At 52.2% G+C, this 18,065-nt stretch overlaps 1 protein-coding gene across 3 annotated transcripts; it reads right to left on the bottom strand.

Annotated features, from left to right (window-relative positions):
- Window positions 1-7,818: 7,818 nt before the first annotated feature.
- On the bottom strand, window positions 7,819-18,012 carry Fxyd5 (FXYD domain containing ion transport regulator 5). 3 transcript variants are annotated; one of them, XM_051207315.1, is made up of 9 exons: window positions 17,729-18,012; window positions 17,027-17,087; window positions 15,745-15,852; window positions 14,930-14,986; window positions 13,379-13,486; window positions 11,854-11,931; window positions 10,872-10,898; window positions 10,695-10,769; window positions 7,819-8,113 (listed from the first exon to the last, which is right to left on the bottom strand). In XM_051207315.1, exons 2-9 carry the CDS (start codon window positions 17,085-17,087, stop codon window positions 8,064-8,066), a joined length of 564 nt encoding a protein of 187 aa, XP_051063272.1. In that variant the 5' UTR covers window positions 17,729-18,012; the 3' UTR covers window positions 7,819-8,063. The 3 variants fall into 3 exon arrangements, with proteins under 3 accessions (XP_051063272.1, XP_051063270.1, XP_051063271.1); XM_051207313.1 differs by lacking the exon at window positions 17,729-18,012 and adding an exon at window positions 17,172-17,331; XM_051207314.1 differs by lacking the exon at window positions 17,729-18,012 and adding an exon at window positions 17,172-17,327 and having other exon boundaries at window positions 15,784-15,852.
- Window positions 18,013-18,065: the final 53 nt, after the last annotated feature.

Raw genomic sequence — 18,065 nt, 5'->3', positions numbered from 1 at the left:
TGGCAGAAGTTCCCCTCAACACGCCTCACCTCAGCGTAGAGGAGAGGGCAGACCACAGGGCGACAGGAAAAAAAAAGGTGTCTTGTGTCCAGAAGCATTTGGGTAGCTGGTGAGCCCAGGAGAGATTTCTGGAAGTTTTCCAAGGTGGAGATTCCATGTGGCTGAGCCCTGAAAGTCCCAAGAGCCCACAGTATTAAGTTACCTTTTCCTTTTGCATTTAATAAATGGTAGCCCCTATCTTTTACACATACAGATGAACATACACATACATACACACACACACACACACACACACACACACACACACACACACACACACGGGAAGCGGGGAGAAGGACAGAGAGAGAGAGAGAGAGAGAGAGAGGGAGGGAGAGAGAGAGAGAGAGAGAGAGAGAGAGAGAGAGAGAGGACACATGCATTTTTTGCAGACCTGGACACCACACTTTGATCGTGATGGAGAAATAAGTGGCCTCTCTAAGTCACTGTTATTTCTGCCTGCAGAGTTCTCACAACACGACACGGCTAGCACGTCTCATGGTAAGCTGTACTATTATCCATCAATGTCTGTTTTTCTACGCACAAGAACTTCATATTTTCTTGCTGTTATGGCTTGAGTCTGAGAACTCCCCCACAGGCTCACTATTTGAAATGGTGGTGGTGGTGCTATTTTGGGAGACTTTGGAACCTTTAGAGGGGGGAGACTGGCTGGGTCACTAGAGGTAGGACCTGGAGGATTATAGCCTATGGAACATTTGCCTGGACCCCCAGGGAGGGCCTAGGGTGTGGCTAAGCAGTGGCGTTCTTGCCCATCACGTGGAGTTCCATCCCAGCACCACACACACATACTCAAGGGTTCTAGCCCAGCCGCTCCTTTCTCTGCTTTGCCCCTGCTTTGCCTGCATGTCAATTGTCACTGTCACACCTCCACACTGTCCCACCATGTGGACTGAAAGCCCCCAAAACCATGAACCACAATAAAGCCCCCCGAAGTCCCTTCTGTCGGGACTTTTTGTCAGAGCCGAGCAAAAGTAGCTAATATCATGAGGCTTAACCAGAACCAGCTGCCAGAGCCGCCCTGAGGCCAAATGACTGTCTTATTTCCGGTATGACCTGTCAGAGTGCTCCAAGAAAAAGGAGAGCAGTCCTACCAAAACAGGGGAGTTTGGGTTTTATCGGGTGGTTTCAGCTGGGTGGGAGCTTGCGGGAGAGTCAAAAGGAAAAGGGAGCTGTGGCAGACAGAAGGGACGACCCTAAGCACGACTTCCAGGGGACCGCGGCTGTTGGGTACCAGCAGCCGTCAAGCTGCTCTCCTGAGATAAGGCATCAGCACACGTCTGAGATGTGCGGAGCATCCAGCTTCCGTTCCCTTGAAGGGGCTGGGTCCCACACGGGCCGCCATCTTGGTGGCTCAGGTGACTCCATCTTTGGGGCAGCCCTAACAAAAGTACCTGCCCTGTCGATCTTGCCTGCAGCCCTGTGACTTGTGGCCAATGAAAGGATGAGAAGAAATGAGGTGTGTCTCTTCTTGGTGGAGGCTGTCCGCTCTCTAACAACGGCTTCCCTCTCAGCTCCTGTTCCATTCCATTGTGGCTCCTCTGGCCATGATGGACATGCAAGGTGGGTGGAAACCCAGCCTTGAGCTTAAGTCACCAAGATTGTGAGGTGAGGACTGTCCGGCCTAACAGTGGAAACTGGAGGTTGACAAGGTCTTTGGGAATGACACCATGCTACAAGGGTTCCCCACGACGTGGCCAAATTACAGAAATTCTCCCTCCACCCTGTGCAGGATTTCACAGGTCACCTTCAGAATCCCCTTGTTCTGTCTGTGAGCCAGGGTCTGGGAACTGTCCCCACCCAGAGAACTGTCTTTTGTTTTCAGCTGTATTTTTCTCCCAGTGGCCTGAGCTGCCTACAAGTAAAGCAAGCAGCTTCAAGGATACAGGAGTTGCTACCCAAGCTAGGGTGGGCTTGTCAGTGATGCAGCTGCTTTCAAATCATCCGTGTTCCTCTTCATAACCCTTACCCTACTCCTGTGAGCAAGTCAAGTAAGCTCACAGTGTCACCAAACCGGGCTTAGGTGGGCTCATTGCTTTGTTCTGTCACCAATGCCCTATTTGAGTGAATAAATGCTTGTTCATATTTCACCAGGAAAACAGAACATTCGAGAAAGTTGCTGGGTGTGGTGGCGCAATGCCTTTAATCCCAGCACATAACTGGCAGAGTCAGATGAATCTCTGTGAGTGGGAGTCCGGTCTTTAGGGCTAGTTCCAGGACAGCTAGGGCTGTTATATAGAGAAACCCTGTCTCTAAATAAATAAATAAATAAAGGAATGTCCATGTCAGCTGGGCATGTGGTCCACAGTTCTAATCCTAGCACTCCGGAGGCAGAGGCAGGTAGATCTCATTGAGTTCGAGGACATCCTGGTCTACACAGTGAGTTCCAGGACAGCCATGGCTACACAGAGAAACCCTGTCTTGAAAAAAAAAGAAAAGAAAAGAAAGAAAGAAAAAAAGAAAGGAAGGAAGGATGTTCATGTTTCTGCTCATATTAGATGGTGGTTTGAGGCAAGTGTCACAGTCTTAATACCATCTCCTCAGCAGCTGGAAACGAATGCTAGCCATGATAGTGGTATCAGACCATCAAGTGTAAGGCAGCCCCAGTAAAAATCTCAGACACCAAGACAACTGTGGGTATACCTCGGTGATTGTTCTGTTGTGAAACTGAGAAGACACTGAAGGGAGGAAGAGCCACTTGGGATCCTGATTTGAGAGAGTCCAGTCTATGGTCACTCGGCTTGTGGGCTTGGGCATCCTACAGCGGCAATGTGAAAGGCTGTCCACTTCATGGTGGACGGAAGCACAGAGATCAGAGAGGAACAAGAGAGCACATCCCCTGTGACCCTCAAAGGCAGACCCCCTAGAATCGACGTCCTCCAATGAGTGCCCATGCTGCTAGAGCCATCTAAAATTATGCCATCACTGGCTAGACAACCAGAATGATCCTGACGGGGACATTTGATATTGGGACTATGACAGCTGGCAATACTCCATGTGTGCTGTCACACTCTGTTGCTTGAAGAAGTTAACACTATCCACACGTGACTACGTCAGGACCGACTGTCTGGAGGTGTTATGCATGGACCACTGGAGCCTTCCCCAAGGCCTCTGCTTCTCTAGTGGGTTTTAACATGTTTCTTTTTTTTGCTGTAAGAAGCTGTGACCAGGGTCTGGAGCGATGACTCAGAGGTTAAAAGTGCTGGCTGCTCTTGCAGAGGACCAGGCTGAAATCCCATGTGGTGATTCACAACCCAGGAGGCCCGATGCCCTCTTCCGGCCTCTGGGACACTACACACATGTGATGCACAGACGTATGCAGGTAAAATACTCATACATGTAAAATAATGCAATAAAAACCTCTGTGGCTCCCAGGGGTTTGGGAGTCCTTCTGGGGAATTATCAGACCCAAAGATGTCAGCGTTCTGCTACTGGGACAAATTTCCCAAGGCTAACAACCTGTAGGAGAAATTTCAGTTTTGACTTCCAGATGGTTCAGTCCAACATCCTCGGCCCCGTTGCTGTGAATCTGTGGCAAGGCGGAACACCATGAACAACCCAATACAAAGTGCTCACATCCTGGAAAGCCAGGAAGCAGAGAGTAACAGGGAGGATCCTTTTAAAATCAAGCCACACCCCCAGTCATCTACTTTCTCCAATCAGGCCCCACCTCCTAACAACCCATTCAGCCCTGAGTGTACCAGTGCGTTAATTCATCCATAATGTTGCCACCCTCGTGGACCAATTACCTCTCACCAGCTGAGACCCAGTCTTCAACCCAAGACCCTTTTTGAGGGACACTCAGATCTAAACCACAAGAGCAAGGGTTACCGTAGGCACCTTCAAACCTGCAACTGGTGCCAGAAATGTGGGTGTTCTTGAGCCTCCAAAACGATGCCGTTCCTTTGGGTGCCAGGCTGGCAATCATGTCCCTGATACTTGATGGTCCTCATCCAACAGAGAAGACTCTGGCTCAGAGCCCTTGGTCAGCAAGTGGATACTCAGCTAGAAGGCAATATAATACTTTGTCCTTATGTGTTGTCCCTGCAGCTACCTCAATGGCTTCTATTTATAGCGAAGAGTATCGACTTCCCACAGGACTGGCTTTTAGAGTAAATTTATTAAAGTAACGGAAGTTGGTCCTTACATGAAAGCAGCGCAGAGTCCAGGTGGAGGGAGATGTGGGAAAGGTTGGAGGATGCCATGACTGATGCCTGGGAAATACCATCCAGCATTCTGTGTGATTGCCCAGCCAGGGGGAAAAACATGGCTGCCGTCTATTCTAAAGGGCACTTTCCCTCCCCGTGACAATCTTGTTGCGCCTTTCCCAGGGCTGGGAAATGTTTTTTAAAAAGTGACCCACAGTTGTTCATAGTAGCGCATGCCTTTAATCCCAGTACTGGGGAGGCAGAGGCTCTGTGAGTTCAAGGACAGCCCAATCTACATAGTGAGTTACAGGATAGGCAGGGCTACATTTTGAGACCCTGTCTCAAAATAAAATAACATAAAATAAAGTGACCCACAGTTGGAAATAAACCTCATATCATTGTCATTGTGTATTATTTTTTTCCGGTTATACATATTTATTAAATCAGCAAGACACGATTGGTACACACCTATAATCCCAACAGTTGGGGAGCGGAGGCAGAGGGCATTGAGTGTGAGGCCAGCCTGGGCTAAGTAATGAGCCTGCCTCAGAACTTTAAAGTTAACATTAATAAAACAATGATAAGTAGGGCTCAGTTGGTAAAGTGTTTGCCCTGCATGCGGGAGACTGTGGGTTCAATCCCCGGCACCATACAAAACTGAGTGTGGTAAATGCATGTCTGTAATCACTCAGGAGCACAAACAGGGGGACTATCACATGTGGCCAGCCCAGGCTACAGAGAGAGCCTCTCCTTAAAAAAAAAATAGAATAGTGATATTTTCAGGTTTGTGTGTGTATTTGTGTGTCTGTGAGAGAGAATGTGTTTGTGTGTATGAGACTGTGTGGGTATATATGTGTTTGTGTGAGAGAGACTGCACATGTACGTGTATGAGCAAGTGTATGAGAGAGAGAGGGGGCGGTTTCTTGCTGATTGATCGATTTTGCTTTTTTCCTGAGATGGGAAGTGTCCTGATATGTCTTTACACTACATAGGCCACTCCCTGAGTCTTCCAAGGCGGTGCTTCAACTGTAAGGAAATAGCTCCAACAGTTGCTCCTGCTCTGATTCGGTGGTTAGTATCAGTAATGCCAGTTTGCAGGTCCCCGCTCTTAAGACAGACACCATCTCCCTCTCTCTTCAGGAATCCCCCAGGACACCAGAACCCACGGGTGTTCAGGTCCCTTACATAAATGATGTAGTGTCTGTACATATCCCTCCATACACCTAGAGCATCTCTAGGTAGGTGTCCATGGAGGCCAGAGGCATCAGATCCTTCTGGGAATCAAACTGGAGCCCTCTGCAAGAGCAGTGCATGCTCTTAACCGAACAACCAGCTCTCCAAACCTTTCTTATTTTCACATGTGTGCGCGTGATCCGCACATGACTTGGGTGCAGTGAGTACAGAGGTCAGAGAGGGCACCCAATGCTCCAGGAGCTGGAGTTGTGAGCCACCAGACATTGGTGCCAGAAATCAGTATGTCTCTTAACAGCTGAGCCACCTTCCAAGCCCCTTCCCCTTATTTTTGGGGCCAGGATCTCTTACTGAGCCTGGCCTGTTTTCCCAGTAGACTAGCTTGCCGTTGCACCTCCTCCCCCAACGCGGGGCTTACAGGTGTGAGCTGTCACAACTGGCTTGTTTGTGTGTTTGTTTTGAGACAGGGTTTCTCTGTGTAGTCCTGGCTGTCCGGGAACCCGCTCTGTAGACCAGGCTGGCCTGAACTCACAGAGATCTACTTACCTCTACCTCACAAGTGCTGGGACTAAAGGTGTGCACCACCATACCAGGCTCAAATGTGGCTGCTTATATGAGTGCCAGGGAGCCGAACACAGGTCTTCCTGTGGAGTACATCTTCCCCACTGGGCCATCTGCCCAGAGCGATTTATTTATTATATGAAACACTCAGCAGACATTTTCGTTTTATATTTATTTAGTTTTGTTTCTTTGTTTTCTTTTTTCTTACTTGTTTTTGAGACAGGGTCTAGCTAGCCTAAAACTTGCTATGTAGACCAGGCTGAACTTGAACTCTTGCCTCTGCTCCCTTTCCCCCTAGCTCTGGGATTACAGGTGTGCACCATCATACCCAGCCTAGTTAGTTATTTTTAAGACAGGGATTCATGTAGCCCAGGCTAGACTTGAACTTGAGTTATGCAGCCAAAGGCATTGAACTTCTGGCCCTTCGAAGTGCTGAGATTCGAGGCATGCTCTGCCAGGACTGGTTTTCTGGGTTGCTAGGGTTCAGACTGGGACTTCTGGACATACTGGACAGACACTCAGCTCATTTGCATATCCAGCCTAAGGTTTTCTCTCTCTCTCTCTTTTTTTTTTTTTTTTTTTTTTTTTTTTTTTTTTTTTTAAGGCAGGGTTTCTCTGTAGGTTTGGAGCCTGTCTCCTGGAACTCTCTTTGAAGATCAGGTTGGCCTCGAACTCACAGAGATCCAGCTGCCTCTGCCTCCCGAGTGCTGGAATTAAGGGCATGTGCTCCCACCGCCCGGCCCGGTTTTCTCTTCTTATGACTTCTTCTCTTCTTCTTTTCACGTGGCCGGGGCCTGCCTGAATGATTTCATAACTCCAGCTCACCCTGACTTAAAGCGTGCACAGCACGCTGGCTCCTGACTGTGTTGTGACCCTGACCAAACCCTGGCGAAGCCGCTCGTGTCCCCCTGCCCCCCAACACCCTGAGCCTGAAGGGGCCAGCCAGGCAGAATTTGGTTGAGCCCTCCTCATAAAGTAGAGTCCAAGGATCCTCAGGAAGTGTCTGCCGGAGCCCACCCTCTCCCAAAGTGCCCTCTGCTCTGAGCCGTGTTCTGAGGCCCCACCTGTGGGTTGGTAGGAGACAAAGCTGGAGGGTGCAGGCTGCATATTCGCACCTATGTATGAGGGACCCTGAGGGGCAGAGGGACTAGTAGTGTGACCTTAAGGGGGTGACTGTGGGCAGGGGCCCCGTTAAGGTGGAAGCTCCACCCCAGCCTCTGGCATCCATACACACCCAAACAATCTGGGATGCTATGTGGAGGCTCCACCCAAGCCCCCCCCCCCCCCCCCGTCTCCCTCCAAACCCTGCTGCATCTCAGAAAGCCTCCAAATGATGGCCCCTCCCCCAGAGATGCTCAAGACCACTCAAGACCACTCCCACAGGGTATTTAAACTGCCCTCCCACCCCCGAGAACAGACTGGTGGTTTTTCTGATCTCCCTTTCCGGTCTCCTCTCTGGGGGGGGACTGGAAGGCCATCGGGGAGCACGGTATCCATTGAACGTGGGCTTTTTCGAGTTCGGTTTGATTCGGTCTGATTTGGATTGCTGCATTGGCGGAGAGGCTTATCGGGGTGTAGAAACTCCTCTTCAGCCCCCACTTCATCCTTACTCCAGCTCTGACACCCAGATGTGCTGGTCCTAACCCAGGTCCTGGAAGTGGGCTGGACTGGGGTTCCGCCTCCGGCCCCCAAGCACCCTGGCCACATCCTCCTTCCCTGCACACATCGGACCTACCCTTCTCACTCACTTTATTTTGTCGCCCACCGTGGAATGTGTGGCACCCTTGCCTACCCCCAAGGGCTCCAGGCCCAGCCCTGACTCTTCCACTCACCCCTGTACCACAAACTCTCAGAAGACAGAAGCCACGGGACAAAGACCATGGATTTATCTTAACAGGTTGGATAAGGGGCAGGGCAGTGCCCGGGGAGCCAGGCACCCTCGGGGTGGGGAGGCCACCAGCCTCAGGCCTGGCTTCCTCCAGTGGTGTCTTCCTTGGAGAGTCCTTACATGCTGACCACTACAGGCTCTTGGGAGGGAGAAAGCAGGGGTGGCGAGCTGGTGTTCTATGAGGCTCCAACTGGGATGTCCATCGGGGTGTCGGCCCCCACTCACCTGTGGCGATTCAGGCACATTCGGGACAGGTGTCTACACTTCCCACCTGGAAGAAAAGGGACCAGTTCTCCCATGAGTTGGGAACGGTGTTGATTATCACATGCACTCTGGGGACCAACTAGGGGACAGTTAGGGCAGTCTTGGCCCTCAGGAAGCTCCCAGTCTACTTTATACACATGTGTGGGAGCCAATGAGATGGCTCGGCCACTGAAGGTGCTTGCTGCTGAGCCAGGCAACCTGAGTTCTATTCCTGGAACCTATGTGGTAGAAAGAAGACCAGGGACTGGAGAGAAGAAGGCTCAGCAGTTAAGAGCATAGGCTGCTCTTCCCTTGGTTCTGTTTTCAATTCCTAGCAACTGCATGGAGGCTCACAACCATCAATAACTAGTCCCATGGGATCCGATGCCTTCTTCTGGTGTGCAGACACAATACAGACAAAACACCCTATACATAAAATAAATCTTTGTAGTTTGTTTGTCTTGGGACAGGGCTTCTCTGTGTAGCCTTGGCTGTCCTGGAACTTGTTCTGTAGACCAGACTGGTCTCGAACTCAGTGATCCACCTGTATCTGCCTGCCTACTGAGTGCTGGGTATTTGCTACTACCTGGGATAATCGAGAGGGAGAGAGAGAACCAACTCTTGTAAGTTGTCCTCTGATCTCTACATGCACACATACGCATGCATGCATGCATGCACGCACGCATGCACACACACAAATGCAGGAGGTCGGGGGCAGAACAGCCTGTGCAAAGGCCTGTATTAAAAGGGCAGAGAAGAGTTCAAAGAACAGGAGAGAGGCTGGGGCCTGACCTGAGTCAGTTAACTGGGCATGGGGTAGAGAGTTTAAGAAGCCCGGGGACGTGAGAATATGGCAGCTCAGCTGCCTCTCGGGCCCTCTGCCCTACCCTCCCTACCTGTGCCTCCCTGACCTCTCCTCGAGGCAACTACCAATGCCCAGCTGTGTTCTGCCCCTGGCTCTCAGCAGATGATGCTCCCACCACCTGAGGAGCGGTCTGGTTTTACCCTCCCCCTCTTGCTTTACTGACAAGGACTCATCTCTCATTGGCTCTGCCATTTTCTGAAGCCCCCCCCCCCAGAGCAAGCCAGCAAGTCAAGGCCTTGTACCATGAGTCTCATGTGGCTTGGGTGTGTCCCTCCAAATGCCCATCTTAGAGCTGGATCATCAGTACTGCACTGGGGACCTTTGGGAGGCAGGGTCTGGGGCACCCAGGAAGTCACAGGTCTGCTCTCGGTTAGTTAACCCTGGAGGAGGAGTTGTCCTAGAAAGATCACCCAGCCTCCTCCCTGCTCTCCCCCTTCCTGTCATGTCATGTGACCTCTTCTGCTACACGCCCTCCCGCAGCAGAGGTGGACATGGAGTGTGTTCCTCCATCACGCTCCTGTCCCGCACCGAGTCAGCCACACTGGTTGGCTCTCTCTCTTCAGCATGGGGTGGGGGATATCACAGGCGAATGCTGCCACCCCGGGGCTGGGCAAACAGTTTACCCACTGGTAGCTCCCAAGCCTGTGGATCCCTTCCTAAGCTATAAGCCAGGACAACCGCTGCCTTACGTGACTCCTTGCTGAGCATTTGGTAACAACAATGAGAAGCGCCCAGCACAGCTCCCGAGGATGAGTGAAGTCAGGGCGGGGATGTGGGCACACGCGGTACAGTGTTTGCCCAGTGGCAGGTTTGAATCCCAGGGCGGCATTAACCGAGTGTGCCTACAATCCAAGCACTTGGGAGGTAGAGGCAGGAGGATCAGAAGTTCGAGGCTGAGATGGAAGAGGTGGCTTAGTGGTTACTCACTTCCTACCTTTGGAGAGGATCCAAGTTTGTTTCCTGGCATCCATCCCCATGCAGGGAGGCTTACATCTCCTGCAACTCCAGGGGATCCAACACTCTCTTCCACCTGCCATGGGCATCTGTACTCACACGCACACACTCATACAGACACACGCCTATACACAGAATTTAAAAATAAATCTTAAAAAAAAAAAATAAGATGTTCAAGGCCATCTTTGGCTACACAGAAAGTTCAAAGCCCCCCCTGGGCTACATGAGACCCTGTCTCAAAAAAAAAACAAGCAACCAACCCAAAACTGCTGAGTGGTGTGGCACACATCTCTAATCTCAACCCTCAGGAGGCTGAGGCAGAAGGGTTGTGAGTTCGAGCCCAGTCTCGGCTACACAGTGAGGCCCTGTCTCAAAAGGAAAAAAAGAAGAAGCCTTGTTTCCCCATCTCACAAATGGCTTACAGTGAAGCAGAATGCGGTGGGCATATTAGCAGCTGTCTGAGCCTGTGTCTGCTCTGTCTCCTCACCCCTCTCATCTGAGCACCACTATAAGAACAAACCCAGGAAGACTAAGATGACAAGAAGTGGCAAGCGCCCTGGGAACAGCGCCCCCTGCTGACTCAGAACAGCTGCAACCCGAAGAATAGCCCGGGGGGGCCCAGCCGGCTGCCACACCACCTGCTCAGAGCCTAGTCACCTCTTTTCCGTGGGGGACCTGAGATTGCACAGCTTTGCCCAGGGCGTTCAAGACCCTGACCCTCAGTGACCAGGCAGCCCAGCCCGTCCCACCCCGAGTCTCGGCGCCCTTGGCGCCCAAGCCCCACTCTCACTGGTGAGGATGATAATGCCCGTGATGAACAGCACCGCTGCCACCAGCAGCCCCCGTTTCCGGAGAGTAAAATCGTCTGTGGAGACAGAAATGGAGGCGAGAGGTCAGGGGTCTCCGTCCCTCCTCCCCGCTTATCTCCAGCGGTGCAGGGTGCGGGGCAGGCAGGGTGGTAACTTACCATAGTAGAAGGGGTTCTCATTCGAGTCTAGAGGGGACAGAGAGATGTGAGTCAGCTAGGCAGAGGTTTGTGGAGCGAATAAGTGAAGTGCAGAACTAACTAGGGAGCGGGGACACTGTGACACGCCCTGTGGCTGCCATCAACCTTCTCCACTCAATGTGTCTCACCCTTGGCCTCCACTGGCCTTCCTGCTCCCAAGTCCAACCAGACATCCACTCACCTTAGGTCCTTTGTGTGAACAGCCTTTCCCCAGACACCCACAAGGCCCCACCGGCACTTAATTCACCAGAACCCCTTCCTTGGTTCTGTGTATGAGTGTGACTATTCTGTAATCCCCAATTTCGCTCGATTTTTCTTGGCAACGAATTAAAAATCACCCGATATATAAGTGCTCCAATTATTTACATGCCGCCTCCCCACTAACGCGGCAGCTTCAGAGGGTCTTGCTATATAGCCCAGGCTGTCATGGGACTTGCTATGGCAGCCATCTTCCTTCTCTGCTTCCCAGGAAGAAGGATTGCAGTGATGCTGAGATATTTGTCTGTTCTATTGGTGGCTGTCTGGCACACACGTGAATCTGGGCTGAGTACGCAGACGAATGGGTGACCTGGGCATATGGCTTCTATGTCTTCAGTGGGGGTTCAGTAGGTGGGAAGTGGAGGAGATCAGGAGGGGAAGATTCTAGAACCCCTGCTGGTCAACAGGGGATCTTAGGTGTGTGAGCCAGTCTCTAGTGGCCAGCTGAGCCACCCAGCTGAGCCCAGCCTGAATTTCAATTTGCAGAATTCAGAGCCACCTAAACGTGCTGCACGCTGACCTGGCTAGTCCGACTGACCGTTTAGGCACTTGCTGCCATCTGCCCAGTCAGACATCACAGTGTTCCTGCCCTCTGTCAGCCTCTTTCATGGCCTGAGCCCTGCAGGTTTCCCCACATCAAGCAGATGTGGGTGCCTGTTTCTGGTCAGGAAAAGGAGGGACTAACCTTGTGGCTTGTAGAAGGGGCCCGATGTGAAGTGTTTGGTTGGGCTTGGAGACCCGATCCCAGGGAGTGCTGTGGTTCCTTTAGGTGATAGGCAGAAAATATAATCAGAAGACAGTGGAGAGCGGGAAGGGCCGCAGAGGCAGACACAGGGATGTGGATGTAATAATGGGCTACATCTGTGCATCTGGGAGGAGCACCCAGGCACCTCCCGCCAACACTCTAGCAGCCACACCTAGGCAGGCCCCTCTCCTGGAACCCCATTCATAACCCAAGAGCAGGGGCCAGAATTTCACTGACTTGCTCCACCACCTGCCTGGAGATATTTAATGACCATATTTCGAGCATCCCCTCTGCTTTGGGACCAAAAATAGCAGGGCATTCTATTTTAAACTGAAATTCAATGTAAGGAAGTGGAGAAGGGGTTTGCTATGTAACCCTATTGGCCTCATGCGCTCTCTTGCGCTCTCTCTCTCTCTCTCTCTCTCTCTCTCTCTCTCTCTCTCTCTCTCTCTCTCTCTCTCTCTCCCTCTCCCTCTCTCTTCCTCTTTCGCCTCCAGGGTTCTGATAAGGAGTTATCTGCTGCCTGGTCTCAGCCCCACCCCTTCCTCACACCTGCTAGTCAGTCTAGAGGAAACTACTTCCTTCCCGATTCTGGGCGGTGTGGACTTTTCCAGCCTAAGGTGGGAACAAGGCTCCTCTGACCAATCAGGGCGACCCACTTTTCAGCCCCCTTTCACGCTTCCATTGGGTCAGACAAGGACATGTGACCTCAACTGGGCCAATGAGAGTCAATTTCAGGCTTATGGGAAAGAGTTATGTGTCTCCTAGCTGCTCAGGTGTGGGACGTCTCTGCTACCAAGAAGAAAAGAGAATGTAGACAGTTAGGGGCGTGGGGGAGAATTCAGATATACGGACAGTTCCTAACTTTCTTGGTCCAGCTATGCTTGATACCTTCTCTTCACATTTTACAGAATCGAACTAACACATCTTTTTAAAAACAGTATATTTTTGCAGCTGAAAAGCTCCTGCTGTACCAGGAAAAAAGACACAAAGGAAACCCACAACTCCACTTCTCAGCTCCAGCCAGCCCAGAAATAGGGAAATGGCCAATCAGCTTGTCTATTGCATTGGGGTAAAACATGCTAGAATGTTCCAGCATGGAGTTGTTGGCTATGGAGTGGCTTCATCAAGGATCTGAGAAGGTCTTCCATAAAGAGGCATTGAACTTTAGCTCAGAATCCTCCAAATAGCTACACACACACACACTTGCACAGACACACACTTGCACAGACACATGCCCACACACAGATAAACTCACACATACACACTCTCTCTCTCTCTCACACACACACACACACAGAGAGAGAGAGAGAGAGAGAGAGAGAGAGAGAGAGAGAGAGAGAGAGAGAGCTTACTAGCAATTCTCCAGGCAAGTGCTTTAAGAAAAACACTTGGGGGAATGCTGACCCAGAATGGAGGAAATTAAACAAAAACTAGAGTCTGCTGCTGTCAGCCAAGGTTCTACCTTCCCCGCTGCTCCCGTGTGTCCCTGGATCTGTCACCGGATGCGTGGTGTCCATTCCTGTCGTTTGCTGGATCTCGGTTTTGCCCGCTGTCTGGCTTTGCGTGGTCTCTATTGCAGTCAGAAAAGAAGACGGGGAGGGGATGAGATGTGTTTGGCCACAGAGCTGCCAGACCGGGCTCCCTCCACATGGTGGTACACACAGTCTAAAATACCAGGTGTCACTTTGTTGGGATGGGGTGAGGACTCTGTGTTTTGCTTGCTTGTTCATCATCATCATCATTATTTGTTGTTGTTGTTTTGAGGCAGTGTTTCTTTGTGTGGCTTTGGAGCCTGTGCTGGAACTCGCTCTGTAGACCAGGCTGGCTTGGAACAGAGATCCACCTGCCTCTGCCTCCTGAGTGCTAGGATTAAAGGCTTGCGCCACCACCGCCTGGCAAGGGGTGGGGACTTTTTTAACACTGCAGGAGAACGATATGTGTGTCCATGTCCACTACTAGGACAACTTTCCTCTTTAAAGAAAACTTTTCTTTAAAAACAACTTTTCTCTTTAACAAAACAACACAGAGTCTTGCCATGCAGCCCAGGCTGACCTTACATTTTTTAGCCTCTTCCTGCTGCTTCCTGTGTGCTGGCATAAGACAATTTATACTTATTTTGGGGAAATACTAAGGGTTGAACTCAGAGCATCGGACAAGATAGGCATGCAATCATTGAGTCACCAGTCCTTCACTGGGGGATTCTAGGCAAGGACTCTACCACTGAGCCACGCCCCCAAACCCTCACTGGGGGATTCTAGGCAGGGGCTCTACCACTGAGCCACGCCCCCAAACCCTCACTGGGGGGATTCTAGGCAGGGGCTCTGCCACTGAGCCACGCCCCCAAACCCTCACTGGGGGGATTCTAGGCAGGGGCTCTACCACTGAGCCACGCCCCCAAACCCTCACTGGGGGATTCTAGGCAGGGGCTCTACCACTGAGCCATACCCCTAGCCCCTCACTGGGAGATTCTAGGCAGGGGCTCTACCACTGAGCCACACCCCCAAACCCTCACTGGGGGATTCTAGGCAGGGGCTCTGCCACTGAGCCATGTCTCTAATGTCATTAATCATTAACTGAAGAAATGGTATGTATACTCCAAGTAAAAAGTACAATAATTACTTGAAAAACAGCTTGTAAAGAGATACGGACCTAAGCAGAAACCACGGCTGAGCAGACACTGGGAGTGTCTGTAAAGATCGAGTGTTCAACTTTTGAAAGTAGGTCAATTAAAAAAAAAAAAAAAAAAAAAAAAACTATTTTGTTTTTAAGTCAGTGGAATCGGATGCCAGATAGGCACAGGCAGCTTGTAATGCCAGCACTCCTGAGGCTGAGGCAGGAGGACTGCCCTGAGTTCAAGGCCACCCTGGGCTACAAAGCAGTGTTGTCTGGACAAAATAAATATAGAGCGGAGCTGGCAAGGGTCCAGAGCTGTGGTGGGCTGAAGTGAGTGAGGTAACGTCAGCTGTCAGAGGTGCAGGGGTGGGTTCCCCCTAACTTTGCCCTACCCACTCACCATCGGATTCCCAGATCCTCACGGGAGTGGTAGGCTGGACTTCTGGGTTGGTTCTGTCTGGAATTGGGGTAAAAACAGGGTCAGAGAGAGAAGTGAGAAGGGAGCAGCAGAGTTTCCGCAGGTGGAAACTGGGGTTCCCATAGCAACTGCATCTTTTTTTTCAATGTCTGTGCAAGGCAGCCTCCACTGCCTTTCCTTTAGAGCCCTCCACCTTCTTTGAGACAGGCTCTCTCATTGGCTTGGAACCCTCCAGTAAGCTTGGCTGGCAAGCCCTAGAGGTCCATCTTCCTCTGCCTCCCCACCTTGGGATTTGCAACCCTCATGCCTGTCCTTGTATGTGCACTCTAGAGATTGAACTTGGGTCCTTGTGCTTGGGAGGCAAGGCCTTTACCGGACTGCCTTCAGCTCCATTTTGAGGTGATGAGAAGCATTCAGGACCCTTGATAACACTCAAACATGATGCCCCAGTCTGTCTGCCTCCAGAAATCCTTCCTGAAAAGGGGCTTTGACTCAGTTTCCCAAACCTCCCTGACCACAAACCAGTCCTTGGAGCATCCTCCTCCCCGGACATCAAACGGGACAACCAATGAGTTAGAAAGAGTCCCCTTCTCCCGGCTTTAGATCCTTCTCCATGAGAAGGTGACTAGGGATGAACCCAACACAGAGGACCCAGAGTCGGTGTTAGGTCCCTGGCAGTAGCATTTAAACACCTAGATCAAGCCATGCCTGAAGCTCACTTCCTGATCTTTTTTTTTTTTTTCCAGTTACACAAATGTCAATTTCTTTGTTTGGTCCAAGTGTGGTGGTGTTGTTACCTGCAGTGAGAATTTTAGGGCCTGCATTGCTTTCCTTACTTGGGACATGAGTATTCACAGACGTCTGGTCCACCGCAGAGCTGGATGTAGCCTTTTCTGTTGTCTGCCCTAGGGAACGGAAGCTGAGTCATCAGAAGGAGCCTCACACTCCCATCTGTCCCACCGTGCCCGACTTTCTGAAATCTCCTGAAAGCTCCGGCTGGGCTACTCAGTGGTCCCGAGGATGCTGTGAGCCCGGCAACTGCTATAGGACCTTCGCATGTCCTTGAAGGACAGCCTCACTGGGAGGCCAGGTGCCAGGGTCCGCCAGGGCCGTGGTTTCACATTCCACTCCCAAGCACTTCCTCCTGGCCATGTTGTGTGTCCTGAGCTGCTGACACCCCCTATGGCTCCTTTGCCTCCTCTGAAAAGTGGGGGATAATACCTGACTGTGGCTCCGTCCTGTGTGTAGGGAGTCCCTCACTGCTTCCTCGGCTAGGCCCTGTCCCCTCCCACTGGGGTGTCTAGCAGCCTCTCTCTGGCCTCCTGCAGCCAGAAGGAACTTGAGGGCACCCAAGTCAGGACAGACCCTGAAGGCGCAGAGCCCAGGGCAGCTGTACCTCACTCTAGGGAAAGCCAAAATTTTCACCTGGTTCTCAAGTTCCCCTGCCTCCAGTCCCATCACCACCTTCCACCTCATCTCATCCATCTCGCCCCGAGCCAGCCTTCCGCCCCACCGTGTCTCAGATTCACGCAGGCCGCTCCTTCCTTTCCCTGTGTCCCCACATTTGCTCACTGAGCATCAGTTCCCATCCATACAAGAACGGAAATAACTAAGCATAAGTGAGCTCACCGGCAAGACACACTAGCAAGTGCCACCCAGCCTGCCCCTTTTGAGAAGTGCTTGCCCCATGAGGGTCTCCTACTTGGCGCACTGGCCCCACCTGGATCCCTTTGCTGACCGCACACTCTCAGAAAACCCAACCGTTCTGCTTTGCTGGGAGCCTGGGGTTTCCTGGCTGCCCAGTAGAAAACTGACACCAATCTCTCAGCCAAGTCAAACTCAACAAGTCCTTCTCAGAGGTGAAAGGGAGGGTACCCAGCAGGACAGGCTCCAGCCAGACCCTCTGGAAACAGCCACCCTGCGACTGAAGTGTCCAAGGAGGGTGCAACCCGGAGCCCGCCTCGCCATCCCCACTTCCTGGTGCCAGCTCACTGCGGGGGGGGGGGGGGGGAAGGGGCGTGAGAGGAGGGAACAGAGAGCATTCAATCCCACTGAGGCTGGAGGAGGGGGTCGTCTTACCTCTGCTGAGCAGAATCAGGGCAGCAAAGACGAGGAGACACAGGCACCAGGACGGGGACATCTGCGGGAACAGTGGAGGCAAAGGTCAGTGAGGCATGGCACCTCGGCAGCTCCACACCCTCCCTGGAGCAGGCCCCTCTGGTACCTGCCTCTGGGAAGGGATGCTTTGTAAAAACCAGAGTCTCAAGCCACCATCCCCTTCTTCCATGAGCTGATTCCCAAAGAAAATCAGATTCGTCAGCTGAGCCTGGCCTCCTGATACCCCTGAGGCAGAGAAGCCTCTTCCTTGTCTTGCAAGCTGGAGCTGACCCTCCTCGTCGTCAGTGGTTCCCTGGCAGAGGAAGCCAGCCTCCCCTCACCCCACCCCACCCCCGCGGTGTCTGCTCCCTCGGGGACTGGAGCTCAGAGCAGTGGGGCCCGGAGGGGAAGAGGAAGGGTGACTAATGTGGGGCTGCACTCAGAGGAAAAAGTGAGCTGGTATCCAGCTGCCCTGCAGGCACCGCACCCATATTGGGAATATCTTAGCGGGGCAGTCTGCCGGAGATGGAGAGACTCGGCTCTGGGGAGACTGAGGCAGGAGGTAAACCCATAGAGGAACCAGGATGAATGTGAGGCAGAGAGGCATTGAGGTCCCCCTCCCAAGCTGCTTCCCACCTGCATGCGTGGCCCTCAGCAAGAGGGTAGAGCGAAGGAGGGACTTACATCCGAGCCCAGGGTCTCTAGCCTGGAGTGTGAGAGTACCGCGTGGGAGCTGCCTGGGGCAGAGGGTGTGGCCAGGGGCGCGGGCTCGGGCGGGCGGGGACCAGAGCAGCTCAGTCATTTCCTCTCCAGCTTCCAGGCCCTACAGTCAGGGGTGGGAGCAGGGGCGGTGGAGGACGATGGGGGACTGAGGGCGGTGGCCTCCAACTCGAGGGTCTGGGGACACAGATGGGGACAAGGGTACAGAGAACGGAAGGCCCCTTGGGGAGGTTTGGAGGGAAGGATGTGGTGAGGAGGAGGAGAAGAAGGAAGGGGCAGGCAGCCACCTCAACCTCCCACC

Source organism: Phodopus roborovskii, unplaced genomic scaffold, assembly GCF_943737965.1.
Source record: "Phodopus roborovskii unplaced genomic scaffold, PHOROB, whole genome shotgun sequence".
Taxonomy (NCBI): Eukaryota; Metazoa; Chordata; class Mammalia; order Rodentia; family Cricetidae; genus Phodopus; species Phodopus roborovskii.
Note: the sequence above shows the minus strand (reverse complement) of the source record. Positions and strands in the feature narration are given on the sequence as shown.